Raw genomic sequence first — 19,352 nt, forward strand, 5'->3', positions numbered from 1 at the left:
AAAAAAAGTAATTATGGTTCATATTTTGAGAAAAGATATTCTACAGCGAACTTGGCAATAAGTCAATCCAACTCTTTTACTTTGAATAATAATTATCGACAATGGGTAATGAAAAAAAAATTGTTACGAACATTATGAATTTCAAACCTATAAACAGGAAAGATAAACGAAAATAGAATTATTTAAAGTGTTAAATTCACCTCCTTAAGAAGTTGCAACTTTACAACCAATCCTTAATCAGAACCAATTTCGTTTTCCAAATGATACATTTACAACATCTTCTTCATTTGATATATTGAAACTGAACACACCGCAGCTGACCTGCTTTAATATTTATCGTCAGTTAAAGTGTCGAACGACTGCAACGAAAACTGAATTAGTAAGGAAAAAAAGACACTTTTATATATTTAAATATAATTAAAATTAGAGGATAAACCGGTCTCTTTACATCAACGTTCGAAGATCGAATGCAAATTAAAAGGTCTATGAAAACGTTATTTACAGAAAAATAAGTAAGTATATAAGGCAAAGAAAATAAGTGATTTAGGAAGAATGTACTGTTGGACAGATAGATACGTGGTGTTATCACAAACCATATAAAAGACACGAGTGAATGCTGAGGATCAAAGCGGCTTTTTCTAATTAACATTCTAAATTGTAGGCGTGAGTAGACAAATCTAAGGACGTGAATTATCAATTGATAATACAAGGATGTCATGAGCATGGTTTTGAGAAAGCTTATCCATCACTTGGGCCACTTCCTTTTTAACTACCATGCTGCTAACGGCAACCCATCCAGGTTCATCCAAAGTAGTGATAGTTGGAGCACGCTTGCCAGGTGTAATCTTAAGAACAACAGGAAGATGTTCACGGTTAACGTTGTAGTTAACCAAAACATATTGCTGGGCGATGATATAACCACGAATACGAGTGATAATGGTTTGAAGTAAAGGCTCAAGTTCAGAAGAACAATTGCTGGACCGCACCAACACAGCACTGGTAGACATGACAGTTTCAATGGGCTTCAAGCCAGATGCACGCATTGTCTCACCAGACTCCACTAGATCGACGACAGCATCGGCAATACCTAAAGCACATGAGGCTTCGACACTACCAGAAACAAAGCTAATCTCAGTTTTTATACCAGAGTCAACTTTTCCTTCACTCTTCGCTTTCTTCTCGACCTTGTCGAAATACTCGGCAACCAAGTATTCAAAAGATGTGACAATTCGGCGTCCAACGAGTTGGTCAACGCTAGTGATATCTCCAGACTCAGGTACCTGGACTTGTAACTTGCAACCACCAAATTGAAGATCAACCAACTCTTCTATTTTAAGCTTATCGCCAATACGAAGACGTGCTTCAGCGATTTGATCTTGACCAGTGATTCCGAGGTGGACACGACCTGTACCAACAAAACGAGGGATATCGGCAGCAGGAAGGAAAACCAGAGCGATTGGCAGATTTTGTACTAAGGCAATGTCCAAACGAGGATTTCGACGAAACTTAATATCAGATCCCTTTAAGACATTCACGCAGGATTCGTACAAACGACCCTCTATGCATATGAGTCAGTATGTATAATAACTATAAGGCAAAACGCATGAAGACACATTAATCTCCCGAAATATCTAAAGTCCAATCAATTTTATAGATCCTTGATTTTGGACAGATGTAAAGGGAATCAAGACTGTGCTTCTTTAAAAGCTTCACTTACTTTTGGGAACAGCAAAAAGTAACCGATCTTCCAAGTGGTTAACCAAATCCATTCTAATTATTAGTAACGGATTACTTGTACGCTATGGCGTTACAGTCAATTCACGCACGCATCGGTATGTACCGTTTACTAACTACCACCACCAATGTCGAAAAAGCAGTCACAATGTTCCCCATAATTTTAGGCGGTGCATTATACATTCTTCCTAAACACCACGCACTCTTATACATATCAAGAGGATAATGGATTCTTCTAAGGTTCCTGTTAAATTGGCAAAGGTCATTAAAGTGCTCGGTCGCACCGGTTCTCGGTAAGTTTGGGAAACTTGTCAGTTTATTGTTAAATTCAACATATTGTATTCACATAAATTGATTTGTGTTAAACGAATAAACATAAAAGATTCTAATTATTCCTCGCTTTTGTATATCCAGCAAGCAATGATTACTAACTTCTCTGTAGTGGTGGAGTCACCCAAGTCCGTGTCGAATTTATGGATGACACTTCTCGTTCTATCATTCGTAACGTTAAGGGACCTGTTCGTGAAGATGACATCTTGGTTCTTCTTGAATCAGAGCGTGAGGCCAGAAGATTGCGTTAAAGCTGCTTTGGCCCATTGTTGTTAAGAGCATCTTTGCAAAAAATATAATCTCGTTACACCTTTTACGATTCAATTTGCTTTTTGACGCCATATCTGTAGCTTCAAAGATTTTATCAGTCTTGTATATTGCTTTCGAATATTGTAAAAGTAAGAACATAGCTAATGTATCACCCCTTTTCCAGAGTCCTTGTATATCGATTAACCTCGTCTGTATATCATTAAACTTCTATCTAAATTAATCTTTATATGTATACAACTCCTAAAACTATTATTTAAAACGCAGTATGTACACACATAACCAAACTTTCCGTTTTAACCAGCCAAAGCCCCAAGATGTAATACATTTCTATTGTATTTTCGTCCATTAAGTATAAATTAATAAAATCGTGTCATTATCGTTTCATTTTGGAATAGGCACTTCTGCTACTCCGCAAAAGACTAGTTCTTGATGAATTAGATGGTTTATCATATACGTCCGGCTCATTAGTTTGATTAGACGATGTGTAGGTTTCCCTAACGAATTTCTTATCCGAATCTAAATTTAAATTCGTAGTTTCCTTAATTAAAGACGAATCTCGTGTCCAAGATGGAGTGGCAGGAAGTTCTCGTTTGGAAGGTGTATCGCCAGTTGTTTCCAGCTTCACCAAAGACGTGTCTTCTATAGTAGTTTCAAGGTTACATAGAGATTCATCTCCTAAACCAAGTAATTCATTAGTATGATTAGCAAGTGATGTCGTTCCCTTTAAAACATGATCTGTAATTTTCTGTAATTCAGTGTGCGGTGTCTTGATGGAATCGATAAGATTGTCATTGTTGCCAACAAGGGATTCCAATAAATCAAGTAATTGTTGATGCTTCTCCTTGGTATTATCTTCTGAATGCTCTTTTACTTTCTGCAACAAACGATCCAGCGTTTGAACTTCAAGATTAACACCTTGTTTTTGAGACTCCGCTAAAGCCAAGCAATGGTCATACATTGATCTGGAATTGCTATGAATGGCCTTGCTTTTACTGTCAAGCAGTTGAGATCCATTTTCAACTGTCTTTTGAATCCTTTCTTTATTGGCACCCACGATTTCTGCTTGTGAAGCCGCATTCCGTAAAAACTCTTCTGAACGGTTATTCATAATTTCGTTTGCTTTCCTTATATTCGAGTTTGTATCATTGAGATGTGAATGTAAGATATCCGCTTTGGTATACAAAGATTCGTTCTGTTCCTGTAAAAAATTTGAAACAATTTTACCAATATTAGCAATCAAATCTTGTTGCTTGGATTCAAATTTGGATTTTTGATCAGATATGTAATCACTTAATATTATATCTGCATCGTTCAAAGATGTTGTGCAAGTTTTAACCAGAGCATCAATATCGTTACGCACACCATACATTAGCTCCTTCTGTGATTCTTCATGAGTATGCTGTAAATTATATAGTGATCTTAATTCCTGAACAAGTTGTCGGTATGATTCTTTCATGTCTTTCTGCAATTCTATCAATTCCGAAGAAATTCCATTTCCCAACTTCTGGGAAGACATGCTAATATCCTGCAGACTGTGCTCCAACGCATCAAGAAGGCTGTTTTTGGAATCCTTTAATTCAGAAACAATTAGGTCTAAGCTAGAATTAGGTACTGCACAAGAAGAACGAGCACTTTGCAACGCCTCATCTAAACTCTGAAAATGCTCAGTAATTTTGGTCATAGAAATCAGCAGTTGATTACTGTGGGTGTTCAATAATTCTTCCATTGAAGCATTAAAATCATTCAACAAAGTAAAATAGCCATTTGTTTCATCAGTAAAACTTCCATGAAAAGATCTCAACATCGTTAACAAATTGAACTTAAGATTCCAAAAATTGTTTTCATTTTCTTTATTATTTCGTTCAGTGCGATCAAGCTTCTCATATAAGCTAGCAATGTATTCTTTTGATTCTCGGTAATATTGGGAAAGGTCTGTTGCAACAGTTGTAATTTTAGCTTCATTGGTTTCGTATTTTTTTCGTTTTTCGATTTCTAAAACTAGTTCATTTTTCAGCTTTTCGTTCTCAGACTTTACACTTTCTAACTCTGTAGATGAATTAACCAGTTGCAGTTGCAGAGCTTCAACTTCCTTTTTATGTTCTTGATTAGATTTAGAAACATACTGCAGTTGTTCCCTCGAACTTTTAACGTTTAAGTCCAGCACTTCAAGTTTGCGAGCCTGTTCCTGGCATAACAAATCTTTGTTTTGAACACGATCCATAAGCTCCTTATACGTGCTTTCAGCAAGATAAACTCCGTTCTTTTTACGGGTGGCATTAAGGTCATTTTTCAATCGTTCGATATCTAACACTAAGTCTTTTATAAGGACTTTTCGAAAGACAAGCTGATTATTTTGAGGCTTATTGCGTATACTTTTAGCACGAGCAGCATACTCCAAAGTAGAAATTGTTTCTTCCAAATTAGTATTAGTAGAAGATACGGTAACGATCATAGAGGTTTTAGTCTTTCCCCCCAAAGAATCCTGCAATAGGCGTGTAAGCTTGGACTCACGGTATGGAATATGGTGGGCCTTTTCCACTAATGCATTAATTACTCGGCCTAATGTTAATAGTGATTGATTGATCATTCCAGTTTCTCGAGCACGTTTGTTTTCAGCTCCAGAACGTCCAATGTTCTCGCTTCCAGCCAAATCAACCATATGAAGTTTGCTGGCGCGCAGCAAGTCATCAGAGTTATTATTTATGGTAAGTGAATTAGTTTCATCTGTCATTCCCGAAGATACCTTTCTATGCAGAGTTATCGTGAAGATTGAATGACTACGAGATGAAAGATCGTTACACTTTGTAGCAGCAACTTGACGCCGGTGAGAGCCTTCACGTAACAATCGCAACCCATCGCCAGCATTTTTTATATAACTTTCTTCAATACCAGTAATAACAACGTTCCCTCTCCGCGAAGTATCTTCAAAAACACGAGCTGGCTTTCGCAATTCTTCGGAAACCAAAAGATCGCGAATTTCCTCGTTGTAAAGTTCATAATAGGAGCATTTGACAGCATATTCTTGATTACTGTTGTCCAAGGAGGAAAATAATTGATAAAGGGCACGAGGAATAAGGCCTGCTCCTTCAGACAAAATTCCATCGGAATCGCTAAGATCACCAGACATAGTATATGTTTTACCGGTTCCAGTTTGTCCGTACGCAAATATAGTACAATTATAGCCGTTCAATACTTGCTCCAGCATGGGCGCTACCGAATTTTCGAATAGCATTAACTGGTCAGCTTCAGGACCAAAGACTTTATCAAAGGCATACGTCTTCGTGACCAACATGGATGAAGGATCCGACTGGATGGCCAATTCAGCACCCATAGCGCCCGAAGTCGATACAGCAAGGCTACTATTGTCGCGTACTTCTTGGTCTGTACGACCACGAACACGGACGACTACGTTAATATTGGTTTCGTTCTCATCATGAAGTGCATGATCTGTCGGAGAATTAGTGTCGGAGCGATCTGGGTACCCAGTGTCAATAGTAGGAGGCTCACGTCGTTTCCTAGGATTGCTCGCAGAGCGGAAATGTGAATTTGGAGTAGAAACCGGGTTTTTAGCTTTCAACCCCTGCTTTCCTAGAAATTGTTGTGAGCCACCAGGTGCAACTCTAGGGGCCATTCGGTTTTATGAGTAAGGATTGTTACAAAGAAAGCGACAAGGTTGTTAATTTAAATTGCAATTCTGTTGTAAAGTTCAATAAACCACAATATAAAAAAAAGGGGTAAATTTAAAATAGGAAAAGATCGTAAACGTCTGTTTTTAGGGGTAAAAAGAATGAATAAATTGGACAATTGTCGCTCCTGAGTATGTTGTTGAATTGTTGTAAACAAGAACGAGGACTCAGACACGGTAACACTTGGAATGTCTCATTCCAATGTTTTGCAGTACAAATCAACAGTATAAAAAGAGAAAAAAGAACTTTTATGAAAAATCCAACAATTGTGCTAATACTAAAAATCAATACAAAATGAACGAACTTGGCAGATAAACTGTTGTCAGTAATGATAATAGTCAAAATCGGTAGAATGAGTTAAAATCTAAAAAAGAAGAAATATAAAACAGAATCAACTTTATTAGTTTATTTTAAATGATACCATGTTTTTTAAATTCTACTTTTCATTACTTTCAATTTTTTTTAAATTTCTCTAAAGTTACTCTTCGATGTCCCCCCAGTCACTGGGTGAAGAAACTTGACTAGAGACAACGGCACTACACCAGAAATGTCGGAAATCCTAATTGAGGAAATTAAGGATCAAATCGTCGTAAAGGACGAGGAAATCGATGTTTCTGAACTGGAAGTTAAGCTTAATGTAACTAAACCTGTTGGATATGACACGGTTGTAGTAATCGAAGGTGCTCCAGTTGTCGAAGAAGCTAAGCAGCAAGATTTCTTCCGTTTTTTGAGCTCAAAAGTCCTTGCTAAAATTGGAAAGGTTAAGGAAAATGGATTTTATATGCCATTTGAGGAAAAAAATGGAAAAAAGATGTCTCTTGGACTAGTTTTCGCCGATTTTGAAAATGTTGATGGCGCCGATCTTTGCGTTCAAGAGTTGGATGGAAAGCAAATTTTAAAAAACCATACTTTCGTTGTTCGTAAGTTGAATCAACTCGAAAAAGCTTTTAGCACTCCTGATGAATTTAGTTTCGAAGAACGTGAATTTAAGGAGCGCGAACATTTGCGTAGCTGGTTAACTGATTACTATGGTCGTGATCAATTTATCAGCTATTACGGTAACCGTGTATCTGTTAACTGGAACCGTAAGAGCGACGTCCCTGAACAGATTGTGGATCGTGAAAACTGGACCGAGACCTACGTGCAATGGTCTCCCATGGGCACTTACCTCGTATCACTTCATCTTCGTGGTATTCAATTATGGGGTGGGGAATCTTGGGGAATGTGTGCTCGTTTCTTGCACCCCTACGTAAAATTTGTCGACTTCAGCCCTAACGAGAAGTATCTTGTTTCATGGTCCTATGAGCCTGTTCGACTTCCTCCCATCGGACATCCGGCTCGTGAAACAATGCCTTTCACTGATGATGATGAAGGAAAACATTGCTTCGTTTGGGATATTGCCTCTGGTCGTATTCTTCGTTCTTTTAAGATTCCTCCTCAACCAGAAGGTTCAAAGGATGGCAAAAAAGTTATTTGGCCTATTTTCAAGTGGTCTGCCGATGATAAATACCTTGCTCGCGTTACTGTTGGTCAGTCGATTTCTGTTTATGAGACACCCTCCCTTGCTTTGGTTGACAAGAAAACTATCAAGATCGACGGTGTGCAAAATTTTGAATGGTGCCCAGTTTCAGATGCTCTCGGACGTGATTCCAAGGAGCAGCTTTTAGCTTACTGGACCCCTGAAATTACCAATCAACCTGCTCGCGTTGCCTTAATTAGTATTCCTTCAAAATCAACTATCCGTACGAAAAATCTTTTCAATGTTTCCGACTGTAAGTTGTACTGGCAGTCTAATGGTGATTATTTATGTGTTAAGGTTGATCGTCACACAAAAACTAAGAAATCAACATTCTCTAACCTTGAAATATTCCGAATTCGTGAGAAAAATATTCCCGTTGAAGTAGTGGATCTTAAGGATGTTGTTCTCAATTTTGCCTGGGAACCTAAGAGTGATCGTTTTGCCATAATTTCAGCTAATGATCAAGTTTTAAATTCTACAAATGTAAAAACTAATTTATCGTTTTATGGTTTTGAGCAGAAAAAGAACACCCCTAGTACTTTCCGTCATATCATTACTTTTGATAAGAAAACATGCAATTCACTTTTTATGGCGCCTAAGGGTAGATTTATGGTTGCTGCAACCCTTGGTTCCTCTACTCAATATGATTTGGAGTTTTACGACTTAGATTTTGATACCGAAAAGAAAGAACCGGATGCTCTTGCCAATGTTCAGCAAATAGGTTCTGCCGAGCACTTTGGTATGACTGAGCTGGAGTGGGATCCTAGTGGTCGATATGTTACTACTAGCAGTACTATTTGGAGGCATAAGCTTGAGAACGGTTACAGACTTTGCGATTTTAGGGGCACACTTCTTCGTGAAGAAATGATTGGAGAATTTAAGCAGTTTATCTGGCGTCCGAGACCTCCTTCTCCATTGACAAAGGAAGACATGAAGAAAATTAGAAAGAAACTTAAGGATTATAATCGTTTGTTTGATGAAGAGGATATCGCCGAACAGAGTTCCGCCAATCGTGAATTGGCAGCCCGTAGAAGACAGCTCATTAGTGAGTGGCAGAAATATAGGGATGAGGTTATTGCTCGGGTTGCGGAAGAACGTGCAATCACTGGCCAACCTGCTATCACTGTTCCTGCTGAAGAAGAAGAAATAATTCAGGAAACGGTTGAGGAAGTAATCTCTGAAGAGATAGAACCCGTTGAAGATTAAGGGCTTTACGCTACCTTTTGTCATAAAAAAATTGGGGCCTTCTTCGAAATCGGATGTTACTTGATTAAAATCATGATCTTGTTGCCGCAATTATGTGTTCCTGGACGTGTATTTGCGTTTCGATTGGTACTGTATGGGGAAATTTATATTTACATTAGTCCTTTTAAATGGAATTGCATTTGCGTTACATACTACTGTATATAAGTAATATAGCGTTCTTAATAGTTTTGTGAATGTCCGAGTATTATTTGACTCAAGAAAGTTTCTAAATTCATATTGTCTTAATGCACTCTAGAGATTTAAACATAAACATTTTATTGGTAAATAAAGTATAAACAAGCCAATTTAAAGAGATAATTGATAGCTGCAGAATGAGAAAATATATCATTCATAAAGAGCGCATAAAAATTAGAAACACTACAAAAACTCAACGTTTGATATGAGTACAAACAAAAGTTAAGCCACTAAGACAAATTCCCATACCAAGCGGATGAATTGCCGTCAGAAGCGTCTAAAACTCGTCCTGCTATGGGCTTGCTTTTATCCGTCGTAACCGTTTTTTTCAACCGAGTGCCAGTATGAATTTGTTGAAGTAAAGCACTACGATCTCCTGGATTGGGAACAGAAGGAGCCGATGAAGCAGGAAGAGGTGGTGGTGGAGCAGACGGTGGACCGGCAGGCATTGGCGGTGCAGATGGAGGTGGTGGTACTGACATAGGAGGAGGTGGTGGTGTTGGAGCAGACATTTGAGGTGGTGCCGCCGATTGAGGTCTTACAGGAGGTGTTGAAACAGGATGAGCAGGAGCCATACCACCGAATAATTTGGCGGCTAAGGCAGCTGCATCTTTACTTGAACGTATGTCATCTTCGCTATCTTCTTCTTCTTCATCACCATGTTGACTCCAATTGTCAGAATCGTGACCACTAGGTTGAAGAGGAGAAGGAGCTGGTGGTTGCATTTTAGCGAATGGATTGAAATGATTTGAAGGGGCTGACGGAACAGCAGGAACGGCTAAAGAAGGTTGACCTGCAGCATTCATTGCCAACGGAGAACCTGAATTATTGACAGGACCCATCCTAGGTGAAAAAGATTGCGAAGTTCCCAAGTTGGTAGCAGGAGCTATATTATTTATCGCTTGAGGCTTCTGAACAGGTTCTTGAGGTGCATAAGGTGATGATCTATGAGGCATGGAGTTGTCTGCTGGTGCAGATGACAAAGCTGCCGCAGAAGGATGCTGAGGTGCAGGCGGCGCTGGGCTAGGAACATGAGCGAAAGAAGATTGGGATGGAGGTAATGTAGAGCTAGGAGCAGTGGCAGGAGCCACCGAAGAGGGAGGCTGTTGAGCTACAGAGGGTATCATACTTGGAACAGGAACATTTGGTACCGCTGGAGGTAGCTGTGAAACAGGAGCAGGGGGTGCAGGCGCAGATGATGGAGCTGGAGCATTTGTAACCATTCCGGGCGCCTTCGGCTGAACCGGAGCTACAGCATGCATTGGTGCCGGAGGTACCACTTGTGGAGCATGGTTTGAAGGTGCACCTGGATTGGTTGGTTGACTTGCCTTAAGGGGCATAGTGGAGGTTTCATCTTCAATTGAGGAAACATTGGATCCTGAAGAAACAGAGCCAAATGAATCGCGTCTTTCAGGAGCAGATGGTCTTGCATTAACAGCATTGTGAGATGGCATTGCGTTCATAGGTTGAACGGGAGGTGGTGGAGCATGCACATTCGATGAGTCCGGTATTTGCGGTTTAGGAGAAGTGGGAACAGCTGGCCTGACAGGTGGTTCAAGTGACATTTTTGAAAACTGATTTTCCAGTGGTGCTTGTTGAGGTATGGGAGCTGTGTTAAAGGACGTAGAAGTAGTAGATGGGTCTTTAACAGCTGCTGTTGGAATTTGTTTAGTCGGCTGGGGGTGCTGAACAGTGGGAACCACAGCTGGAGGAGTAGAAATAGAAGCTGAAACAGCCGGTACATTAGAAGAAACTGCTGAAGCTTGTTTTCCGGGTTGAATCTGTTGAGCAGTGGGTGCGGCGACTGGTGTGCTAGTTGCAGAATTGACTGGTGCAGGAGAAGGTGTACCCTTTTGACGAGGTTTTATACCAAGAGCGGCCAAACGCTCATTCATACGACGTTGGGCTTCAGCCTTGATACGAGCAGCACGATCTTCAAGATTAGACGAAGCTGATGGTGATTCAGAAGTAGCTTTAACCTCGGGAGTGTGCGTATTTGATTCAATGGGCTTCGATTGTTGAACTGTGGAAACAGAGGGAGGGTTCAAAGTTTGAGGTGCTGCTGGGGCAGGTACAGGCAGCTCTTTGACAACACGCGTGACAGATTCATCAACAACGTTCTGAGATAGCCAAGCATCATCATTTGCCGCTGAAGGTAGAAGTTTTGCTCTAATGTTATTCTCAATGTTGGTAACATAATTTTTCATTTGCTCAAGCGCAGCCTTTGATTCATTCTTTTGTTTCTCCATTTCTGCTAACTTCGAAGAAATTGTTCTATTACGTTCTTGGGTAGCCTCTGGAGATGTTTGGTCATAAGAATTTTTAGTATCCTCTGCTTGGAAAAGTTTGAGCGACAAGCTGGCAATTGTATGATCAACTTCATTAATATCAGAAAGCATTTTAGAGACACGGGTGCTCAGCTCTTCTAATCGCACATTCATAGAAGCAACTTCAGGTGACTTGTTAGAAGTAGAAAGTCGATTAATCTCATCTTGAACAGATTTAATGCGATAAATTAAAGAGTCATTTTGAACGTCATTGGCAGGAGTAGCAGCCAGTTTCTTATCTTCAAGAGCATTGACAACAAGACTCTTTTCATGAATTCGTTTTTTAAGAGAAGCTATTTCAGAATCAATATCATTAATAATAGGAGGAGCAGATTCAATCTTTTCTTCCTTAAAATCTCTTCTTCGAGCACTAGAAACATATGCAGATGCATCAGAATCATTGTGCCGATACAATGTAGCATCCTTTTCAGTCGTTTCGCTAGGATTGTCATAAAACGAATTCTTCTTAAGTTTGCTTTGATTTTCGGCGCCAAAAGGTTTTCTGTTACTCGTGTCATTCTTAATTAGGTTCTTAACTTGATTCAACGACTCAGTAAAGTTTCTAGTAGAAGGAGGAATTAACTCAGGGGGAAGCACGGCAGGTACTTCATTACCATTCAATTTGCGATATATCAAATGAAGGGCAACAGCAAATTCATCACGGTCTAAAGAACCCTTGTCACCGTGATCACATAAGTTCCAAATATGCTCAAGCTCAGTCCGGGTTAACTTGCTTTGACCAAAAATTTCCAAAACTGCGTTGCCACCAAGGGTACCCTTTCGCTCCTTGTCCCAAGCATCAAAAATTTGGTCATAAATTCGTTTTTCTTCTTTGCTGATAGCCCAAGGAATATCTTTCTTCTGCTGAAACGTATTGTTAAGGCCTCCAGAAGGAGCATTTGGCATCATTTGCTGTCCTAATGCTTCAATTCCAGGAAGATTACTTAAAGGAGTATTAATGAAGCCCCATTGACCAGGCATTCCGGTTGGTTGAGGTGCCATACCACCAGTGCGCTGGGGAAGCATAGGACCACCAGTCATCTGAGGTTGCATACCGGTTCTCTGAGGTGCCATCGGCTGCATTCCAGTTCTTTGGGGAGCCATCGGTTGCTGCATACCTGGCATCTGAGGCTGCATACCAGTTCTTTGAGGCATCATGGGTTGCATGCCAGTTCGTTGAGGCGCCATCGGTTGTTGCATGCCTGGCATTTGAGGCTGCATACCGGTTCTTTGAGGCATCATGGGTTGCATACCGGTTCTCTGAGGCGCCATCGGCTGCATTCCAGTTCTTTGGGGAGCCATCGGTTGCTGCATACCTGGCATTTGAGGCTGCATACCAGTTCTCTGAGGCATCATGGGTTGCATACCGGTTCTTTGGGGAGCCATCGGTTGTTGCATACCTGGCATTTGAGGCTGCATACCAGTTCTCTGAGGCATCATGGGTTGCATGCCGGTTCTTTGGGGAGCCATCGGTTGCTGCATACCAGTTCTTTGAGGCATCATGGGTTGCATGCCAGTTCTTTGGGGAGCCATCGGTTGCTGCATACCTGGCATTTGAGGCTGCATACCAGTTCTCTGAGGCATCATGGGTTGCATGCCGGTTCTTTGGGGAGCCATAGGTTGTTGAAATCCAGTCATTTGAGGTTGCATACCAGTTCTTTGAGGCATCATGGGTTGCATGCCAGTTCTTTGAGGAGCCATCGGTTGCTGCAAACCCGGCATCATGGGCTGCATGCCAGTTCTTTGAGGAACCATAGGTTGTTGAAATCCAGTCATCTGTGGTTGCAAACCAGTTCTTTGAGGCATCATGGGTTGTTGAAATCCAGTCATTTGGGGCTGCATGCCAGTTCTTTGAGGAACCATAGGTTGTTGAAATCCAGTCATCTGTGGTTGCAAACCAGTTCTTTGAGGCATCATGGGTTGTTGAAATCCAGTCATTTGGGGCTGCATGCCAGTTCTTTGAGGAATCATAGGTTGTTGAAATCCGGTCATCTGTGGCTGCATTCCAGTGCGCTGTGGCATCATCGCCTGCGGCTGAAATCCGGTTATTTGAGAAGGTATACCAGCAGCTTGCTGGAATCCACCAAACATTTGAGCTGCCATCTGCTGAGCAGCAGCTTGTGGAATTGGCTGAGTTGGTTTTGCGTAATTTTCATCCAACGAAAATGAAATTGCATCTACCATGGCATTTACCTCATTAAGAATCCCATCCGGAACCTTATCAGGTATGGGCTTCCCTGTAAGTCCTAAGTTACAAAGATACATAGCCAATACAAATTGAGGAAACAAAAGGCGACCAGAGCGGGTGGTATCTGATAACCTCCAAATTTTTGATAACTGAACGGTAGGAAGCTTAGAACGAACAAGTATTGCTTTACCGATCTCAGATGACATTGCTTCTTCTCTACCAACAGCAGATTTGAAAAGTTGCTCAAATTTGGCCTGATCAGCAGCAGAGACGAATGATAATCTAGTGTCCATCGCTTTACTATTATGAATTTGACCAGTCTTTTGAGGTTTAAGGGGCTGTGCAGCAGGCATGAAGGACGCAGTTTGCTGAGGTTGAACAAAAGATGCAAAAGGTCCAGTAGGTTGAGCTTGCAAATATCCAGTGGGTTGAGGTGGCATTACTACACCAGTTTGCTGAGGTTGAACAAATCCAGTAGGTTGTGGAGCAAACGATGGAGCAGCCCCAAAGGGTTGAGTCTGCATAAAGCCAGTTGCTTGTGGAGCAAATCCACCAGTCTTTTGGGGTTGCATAAAGTTATTCATTTGAGGTTGATATGCCGGCATTGCTCCAGTCCGTTGAGGCTGTATAAAGCCTGCACCACCAGTCCTTTGCGGTTGCATAAATGAAGCAGGCTGTTGCGACATAAACCCTGTAGGTTGCGGTTGCACAAACCCCGTAGGTTGGGGGGCAAATCCAGGTATAGCTCCAGTTTGCTGAGGTTGCATAAAACCTGTATTGTTCATTGTTTGAGGCATCATCCCATTATAGCCATACATTTGCTGCTGCTGTTGGCCATAATCGGCTACAGACCCCGTAGGCTGAGAAGCATATCCGAATCCATTATTAAACTGAGTAGCTGGTTGTGATTGCTGAAAAGGTAGCATCGTATTACCAGCATAGCCATCAGGTTGATAAGGCTGTTGGTATGGATATGTTTGCTGCTGGTAATTCATACCGCCTTGATTTATAGGCATACCATAGCTGTCAAAACCTGGTTGAACTCCATTATTCGCGCCATATCCGTACATCGATCCATTCATCTGATTTGGATATGACATACTACGATATGAAGGAGAAATTATTGAATGAGCACCCTCTTATTAAGCCAAATTAATAATATTAAATGTTCCTTTGGCCTTCTTTGCTCTTTGGTAGTTGACAAGCCGACGGTAAGTCTACATTAACCAAAGTAGCACATTAACGCAAACCCTGTACCTCGTTATTCCGATAAAGGTTTATGTAAATTTATATCAAGTAGAACATGTAAATGGCAATACATGTCAATACATTAAGATATTCTTTTTATTTACGTTAACATCTTATGTTTTTAGTTGATTCAACTTTGATTATGCTTACGATGCCTAACAATGCTCTTCAACGTGTACGGATATCGGATTTCCAAAAAAAAAATAATAAAATAAAATAAAAGGCAATTTAACAAATAGGTAAATTCATAGAAAATGTGAGTTTAACAGGTATTGTGATTCTGCAAAATAGATTGATTTTAAAAAACCCGCGCTGAAGATGAATGTCATTCATACAATAAAGTAAGACAAACCTAACTATAATGATCCCCTAACAAAAGCACGACCACTCGTTTGCACGAATTACTTTAAGGTAGACGTGTATAAACAACTTACAAAATACCGATTTCAGCCTAGCAAACTTCAATATTTACATCGTAAAAAAAAGGAAAGATAAAGACGGTATTTATCATATAGAAGTCTTTATTAAAGAGTTGGCATTCGAAAAAAAATAAAAGCTTATCATTCAGATAACATTAAGACAGTTATGCTTACAAAATGTTATTTAAGTTAGAAGGGAAAGTGGTGGGAATCGGGAAGATAAGGGCACATTTCTTCTCAATTTACAATACTCAGACATTTGATATCATAAATACTGATTCTCGTAAAAAGGTAACACCAGTAAGTTGACTAAAGAAAGAAAACAGTGTTCCATACCAAAATCAAATCATTTTTCGCTAAATATAAACCATAAAAAGTGAGGTCGAACTTAGCTAGTTGACAAAGTAAGAAAGAAAAAGAATGACAGCAAATAGAAGATATAAAAAAGGTGGTATGTTTCTTCTATGTTCGTCAAGCTTTTCGCTATCTACAAATCCTCAAGAGCTTGGTGAACTTCATCTAATTCAGCCTTGACCTTAGTATACTTGTCAGTCATTTCTTCTAGTTTCTGTTCCATATCATCACGCTCACGCTCTAGAGATTGGACGCGACGTTCAAAATGCTCAGCCTTAACATCAGTTTGACGCATCTTTTCGGTGGTTTCGCGAAGTAGCTTGTCATTAGTTTCTAGTTCTTCCTCTAAAAGCTCAACTTTACGGCTCAACTGCTCGGCTTCCGTCTTTTGAATATCTTCATTGTCGGCTTTGAGACGTAACTGCTTAGTTTCTTCTTCTAACTCTTCGAGTTGAGACTCGGCGGCTTCGCTTTTCCTCGAAAGAGACTCATATTCTTGCTCTTTAAGAGAAAGTTGAAGTTCAACTTCTTTCAACTTGGCTTCAGCTGCTTCAGCACGAGCGACAGCCTCATCAGTCTCAGCACGAGCGGCATTAATTTTCTAAATAAAAAGCAAATATTAGCAACTTGATTTTCCAATGAAAAGCTATCATCTCATACCTCTCTAAGCTTATCCATTTTCCTACTGTTTCCTTCTTTCCTTGATGGTGGAGGGAAGATACCGATGGGTGTGTTTGACATGCATATACCACGGTAAGGGTGGTGAATTAATTGACGGTACAAGAAAGTTCTATTTACTAATTTATTACAAAGAAATACACACAAGCTCTACAGTAAAGCGCTTTGTTCATCAAAGAACAAAGAAGTTGAGGCTTTGCTTACAACACACCAGATTGTTAATTTCATCAAAGAAATAAGCGTTAAAAGAGCAAAGTTAAAAACAGTAGTCAAACATTTGTAAATTATAATCGAAGTGTTCCTGCAATAGATTTTCAAGTTTGGAATGAAGTGATTTAAACAATGCCTGATTTTTGTATTTATGACTGAAATTTTAAGAGCTCTCTACTGCTAAAGAAAAATGGCATATATCAATAATATTTAATCATTTAGTTATACAATTATAAAGAGGTCCGCTTGTTAATTTCATATTTACACACATACAGACTAGGAATTAGTTGGAAACAGGTATTTAAGAAGCAATATTTTAAATGGCTATTATCATACTTCCAATTGCCAAAGTAATCATTTCATTAAGTTTCACAACATTTAGCTTACATAGGTTACGGAGTCGTAATTGCGACAAGAGAAAAGAAAGGAGAATCAATACTCTGAATATAATTTTTAATAACTGAAAGTACTTCGGCATTCAGTAAATCACTTTCAATTTCAGAATGTTGCACGGGCCCCTCTTGGCGGCCGTCTAGCTCATAAAAATGATTGTCGTCCTTTGATTTTCCCTTTACAAAACAGATAAAATGAAGATCAGTTTCTACATCTTCCTCAGACCCCTCTACTTCCAAAGGTGGACCAGCAAATGCTGCATGTAAAGCTTCAAGTTCTTTCGAATCCTCGATAAGCTTAGCCCTTTCTTCGATAGATGAACCTTCAGCAGTTCTGATTAGACTTTTAATAAAATCATTTTCATTGACTTTTCTTCTAAGTTCTCCATTCGAAACCGCATGTAGCAATCCAATCGTTCCGCAAGCATTTGGAATTGTTTGAGGGTACCACAAGACTTTGTCACTATCCTTTGGTAAAATTCGTGATCCTTTATATATAGTTTTTGTTCCTGAGGATGGAAAAACGAATAAAAGAGCATGGACAGGACGAGGGATATATTCGGGGATTTCCTCTAATGAAAACAGGTCAAAAACGCTAGCATCTTGTACACCGATTTTTTGTAAGTAAGGTTCCAGCACCTCTGGTGTATTTTCTAAAGGCCTCCACATTGTAATTTTTCTCGAATGATAAATGGCTCTAATTGAGGCTTTTTTGATCAGGTTTGGAAGGCGTGGCAGAGGTCTCAGAAGTCAGCAAAGAGGCAAAACACCAAAGTTTGACAAAGTTAATCGAATATCTTTAGATTGCCAATTTTGGGAATCTACAAAAAAGCTTTACTATAATCAGTATCCTATACTTCAATATCCTGTCACGTTCAGCTATGAAGATGACTGTAAAAATAGGGATTGTTCCATAGGTATATTATAAATAGAGTCATAAAATATTAATAATTACCAAGATTTACCTATATACATTTACTGTAAAATCTAAAATTCTGGCTTCGAAGTCCAACCAACGTTCTTATAGGTAGTGTTGAAATATTTGCACGAATAAAGATTTTTCAAAATGAAGATACTAAGAGTTAGAAGACCTTAAGTTTCTGAGAAGTTCAGCAATATAAAGCTCCACGTGCGATTTCAATTTTTCGAATTCCATAGTTATAGAGGATATTTGAGACTCCAGTTCTTCTCGCATTCCAGCAATTTTTTGTTCGGTCATCTCTATCATGGCATTTTTCTTTTCAGTCTCCTGAATCTTTTTATTCCTTTCTTGGGTAATTACTTTGTATTCTTCCCGTATGTTGTCCATTCGTTGTTTGGCAGCCTCAAGTTTTTGATTTCGAGAATGTTGTTCATGCTCGAGTTTTTCTTGAGCATTAGATAATTGCTTTAAAAGTTGTTCTTTTCTGAACTCAAGTTTTTTTTTGTTTATTTCTATTTGATCGCAAAGCTCTTGATTTGTAGAAAGCAACACAGTAGCATGTTCCAGTTTATCCAATTCTACAAGACATTCTTCAAGCACTTTCAAACAAGCATTCAAGTCTCCTTCAATTAACTGTAAACTGTTCAATTTTGTATGCAGAATTTTTGACTTTTTATCCAGTTCCACTTGCTGCGACCGATCATTTTGTATCCGTAACGATGTGTCTGCTATCTTTCCTTTCAGCTTTTCAGGAGAATGTACAATAGAGGACTGAAGTTTTTCAATTTCTTCCAAAGTACTGGCCATTAATGAATCGACGTTGTGATACCTAATCTTTAACTCTGAGGCCTCCATTCTAATGCGATCATATTCTGTACGAACTTGAGAGCACAATCGTTTGTCTTCTATCAAAGACTGAAACATTTCTTCGTTTCTTTCTTCATTCTGTTTAATAATTGCCTCACTTTCCAATTTCCTATCTTGGCTTAACAAAACTTTTTCCTCTAAATCTTTTCGTTGTGCATCTAAAAGGGTATACGTTTCCAGAAGGCTTTCTCGCTTCTGTATATCATCATCAAATTGCTGTAACCTCTCTTCTCTGAGTTTTGCAAAATTAATAACTGCTGATAAAATTAGTTGTAGTCGATTTCTGTCTGGTTTCAATAGGTCTTGAATCGTAAAGTCATGAAAACAGATGTTTTGCATGAATTGACTTAAAATCTGATAAAAAACAGTAAATCTTAAAGACTCATGTATTATCTCGAAATTCTCGACAGAATCTTGTAACGAATTAACCTTCTCTTCTAAATTCTGGCGGGTCAACCCCATAAACAAGTCAAGAAATTCTTCATACAGAGGGATGACGGCTTTCGAGGTTGGTTGGTCAAGCTCTTTAGCCGTGAATGGAATTCCAAGACCATCTATGCATTCTAAAATCTCAGCACGCTTCAAAGAAGGAAATGTGTGTTTTCGTGCCATGGTAAAGTTGATGGTTAACTGAACAACTGGATTTTACGTATTTAATCTGCTTTGATTGTGAATTTAATTATAAATATAATAAAATAAAATTTAAATTTTTTATTTAGTTGCATGTTCTAGATATTCAATTTTTCATTCTTTTTAAAAAATCAAGAA

The 19,352-nt window shown here is 39.3% G+C and overlaps 8 protein-coding genes and 15 long non-coding RNA genes across 23 annotated transcripts; 14 read left to right on the forward strand and 9 right to left on the reverse strand.

The window, feature by feature from the left end:
- Positions 1-344: 344 nt before the first annotated feature.
- Positions 345-1,809, reverse strand: his1 (ATP phosphoribosyltransferase). Its single transcript, NM_001019954.3, has 2 exons — positions 1,718-1,809; positions 345-1,558 (listed from the first exon to the last, which is right to left on the reverse strand). Exons 1-2 carry the CDS (start codon positions 1,767-1,769, stop codon positions 678-680), a joined length of 933 nt encoding a protein of 310 aa, NP_594525.1. The 5' UTR covers positions 1,770-1,809; the 3' UTR covers positions 345-677.
- On the forward strand, positions 488-714 carry SPOM_SPNCRNA.3931. The gene has a single exon (NR_193292.1). It is a non-coding gene; the product is annotated as a non-coding RNA (long non-coding RNA).
- SPOM_SPNCRNA.3932 lies at positions 882-1,834 on the forward strand. Its single transcript, NR_193293.1, has one exon. It is a non-coding gene; the product is annotated as a non-coding RNA (long non-coding RNA).
- A 90-nt stretch (positions 1,835-1,924) lies between these two features.
- Positions 1,925-2,388, forward strand: rps2801 (40S ribosomal protein eS28). Its single transcript, NM_001019955.3, has 2 exons — positions 1,925-2,027; positions 2,177-2,388. Exons 1-2 carry the CDS (start codon positions 1,960-1,962, stop codon positions 2,313-2,315), a joined length of 207 nt encoding a protein of 68 aa, NP_594526.1. The 5' UTR covers positions 1,925-1,959; the 3' UTR covers positions 2,316-2,388.
- Positions 2,159-2,370, reverse strand: SPOM_SPNCRNA.3933. Its single transcript, NR_193294.1, has one exon. It is a non-coding gene; the product is annotated as a non-coding RNA (long non-coding RNA).
- A 111-nt stretch (positions 2,389-2,499) lies between the features above and the next one.
- On the reverse strand, positions 2,500-6,326 carry cut7 (kinesin-5 family plus-end directed microtubule motor, bimC subfamily Cut7). The gene has a single exon (NM_001019956.3). The coding sequence runs from the start codon at positions 5,963-5,965 to the stop codon at positions 2,708-2,710; it is 3,258 nt and encodes a 1,085-aa protein (NP_594527.1). The 5' UTR covers positions 5,966-6,326; the 3' UTR covers positions 2,500-2,707.
- SPOM_SPNCRNA.3934 lies at positions 2,553-3,087 on the forward strand. The gene has a single exon (NR_193295.1). It is a non-coding gene; the product is annotated as a non-coding RNA (long non-coding RNA).
- Positions 3,255-3,540, forward strand: SPOM_SPNCRNA.3935. Its single transcript, NR_193296.1, has one exon. It is a non-coding gene; the product is annotated as a non-coding RNA (long non-coding RNA).
- Positions 3,664-4,169, forward strand: SPOM_SPNCRNA.3936. Its single transcript, NR_193297.1, has one exon. It is a non-coding gene; the product is annotated as a non-coding RNA (long non-coding RNA).
- Positions 5,041-6,387, forward strand: SPOM_SPNCRNA.3937. The gene has a single exon (NR_193298.1). It is a non-coding gene; the product is annotated as a non-coding RNA (long non-coding RNA).
- Positions 6,388-6,549: 162 nt separating this feature from the next.
- On the forward strand, positions 6,550-9,050 carry tif302 (translation initiation factor eIF3b (p84)). The gene has a single exon (NM_001019957.3). It carries the CDS (start codon positions 6,568-6,570, stop codon positions 8,743-8,745), a length of 2,178 nt encoding a protein of 725 aa, NP_594528.1. The 5' UTR covers positions 6,550-6,567; the 3' UTR covers positions 8,746-9,050.
- SPOM_SPNCRNA.3938 lies at positions 6,715-6,917 on the reverse strand. Its single transcript, NR_193299.1, has one exon. It is a non-coding gene; the product is annotated as a non-coding RNA (long non-coding RNA).
- SPOM_SPNCRNA.3939 lies at positions 8,195-8,428 on the reverse strand. Its single transcript, NR_193300.1, has one exon. It is a non-coding gene; the product is annotated as a non-coding RNA (long non-coding RNA).
- A 56-nt stretch (positions 9,051-9,106) lies between the features above and the next one.
- On the reverse strand, positions 9,107-14,696 carry pan1 (actin cortical patch component protein PanI). The gene has a single exon (NM_001356163.2). The coding sequence runs from the start codon at positions 14,592-14,594 to the stop codon at positions 9,210-9,212; it is 5,385 nt and encodes a 1,794-aa protein (NP_001342822.1). The 5' UTR covers positions 14,595-14,696; the 3' UTR covers positions 9,107-9,209.
- On the forward strand, positions 9,240-9,782 carry SPOM_SPNCRNA.3940. Its single transcript, NR_193301.1, has one exon. It is a non-coding gene; the product is annotated as a non-coding RNA (long non-coding RNA).
- On the forward strand, positions 9,907-10,779 carry SPOM_SPNCRNA.3941. Its single transcript, NR_193302.1, has one exon. It is a non-coding gene; the product is annotated as a non-coding RNA (long non-coding RNA).
- SPOM_SPNCRNA.3942 lies at positions 10,881-11,096 on the forward strand. The gene has a single exon (NR_193303.1). It is a non-coding gene; the product is annotated as a non-coding RNA (long non-coding RNA).
- Positions 14,272-15,825, forward strand: SPOM_SPNCRNA.3943. Its single transcript, NR_193304.1, has one exon. It is a non-coding gene; the product is annotated as a non-coding RNA (long non-coding RNA).
- cdc8 (tropomyosin) lies at positions 15,236-16,224 on the reverse strand. The gene is made up of 2 exons (NM_001019959.3): positions 16,176-16,224; positions 15,236-16,116 (listed from the first exon to the last, which is right to left on the reverse strand). Exons 1-2 carry the CDS (start codon positions 16,191-16,193, stop codon positions 15,649-15,651), a joined length of 486 nt encoding a protein of 161 aa, NP_594530.1. The 5' UTR covers positions 16,194-16,224; the 3' UTR covers positions 15,236-15,648.
- Positions 16,162-17,790, forward strand: SPOM_SPNCRNA.3944. The gene has a single exon (NR_193305.1). It is a non-coding gene; the product is annotated as a non-coding RNA (long non-coding RNA).
- On the reverse strand, positions 16,705-17,515 carry uch1 (ubiquitin hydrolase Uch1). The gene has a single exon (NM_001019960.3). It carries the CDS (start codon positions 17,462-17,464, stop codon positions 16,796-16,798), a length of 669 nt encoding a protein of 222 aa, NP_594531.1. The 5' UTR covers positions 17,465-17,515; the 3' UTR covers positions 16,705-16,795.
- nuf2 lies at positions 17,509-19,212 on the reverse strand. The gene has a single exon (NM_001019961.3). The coding sequence runs from the start codon at positions 19,194-19,196 to the stop codon at positions 17,871-17,873; it is 1,326 nt and encodes a 441-aa protein (NP_594532.1). The 5' UTR covers positions 19,197-19,212; the 3' UTR covers positions 17,509-17,870.
- Positions 18,217-19,259, forward strand: SPOM_SPNCRNA.3945. The gene has a single exon (NR_193306.1). It is a non-coding gene; the product is annotated as a non-coding RNA (long non-coding RNA).
- The last annotated feature ends 93 nt before the right edge of the window (positions 19,260-19,352 follow it).

Source organism: Schizosaccharomyces pombe, assembly GCF_000002945.2.
Source record: "Schizosaccharomyces pombe strain 972h- genome assembly, chromosome: I".
Classification (NCBI taxonomy): domain Eukaryota; kingdom Fungi; phylum Ascomycota; class Schizosaccharomycetes; order Schizosaccharomycetales; family Schizosaccharomycetaceae; genus Schizosaccharomyces; species Schizosaccharomyces pombe.

Excerpts from the sequence above, each read along its gene's own strand:
- his1 (NM_001019954.3), bottom strand. The coding sequence starts at position 1,769 with ATGGATTTGGTTAACCACTTGGAAGATCGGTTACTTTTTGCTGTTCCC. Across the intron at positions 1,559-1,717 it reads ACTTTTTGCTGTTCCCAAAA|AGGGTCGTTTGTACGAATCC; the intron begins GTAAGTGAAGCT and ends TCATATGCATAG.
- nuf2 (NM_001019961.3), bottom strand. The coding sequence starts at position 19,196 with ATGGCACGAAAACACACATTTCCTTCTTTGAAGCGTGCTGAGATTTTA.
- tif302 (NM_001019957.3), top strand. The coding sequence starts at position 6,568 with ATGTCGGAAATCCTAATTGAGGAAATTAAGGATCAAATCGTCGTAAAG.
- pan1 (NM_001356163.2), bottom strand. The coding sequence starts at position 14,594 with ATGTCATATCCAAATCAGATGAATGGATCGATGTACGGATATGGCGCG.
- uch1 (NM_001019960.3), bottom strand. The coding sequence starts at position 17,464 with ATGTGGAGGCCTTTAGAAAATACACCAGAGGTGCTGGAACCTTACTTA.
- rps2801 (NM_001019955.3), top strand. The coding sequence starts at position 1,960 with ATGGATTCTTCTAAGGTTCCTGTTAAATTGGCAAAGGTCATTAAAGTG. Across the intron at positions 2,028-2,176 it reads CTCGGTCGCACCGGTTCTCG|TGGTGGAGTCACCCAAGTCC; the intron begins GTAAGTTTGGGA and ends ACTTCTCTGTAG.
- cut7 (NM_001019956.3), bottom strand. The coding sequence starts at position 5,965 with ATGGCCCCTAGAGTTGCACCTGGTGGCTCACAACAATTTCTAGGAAAG.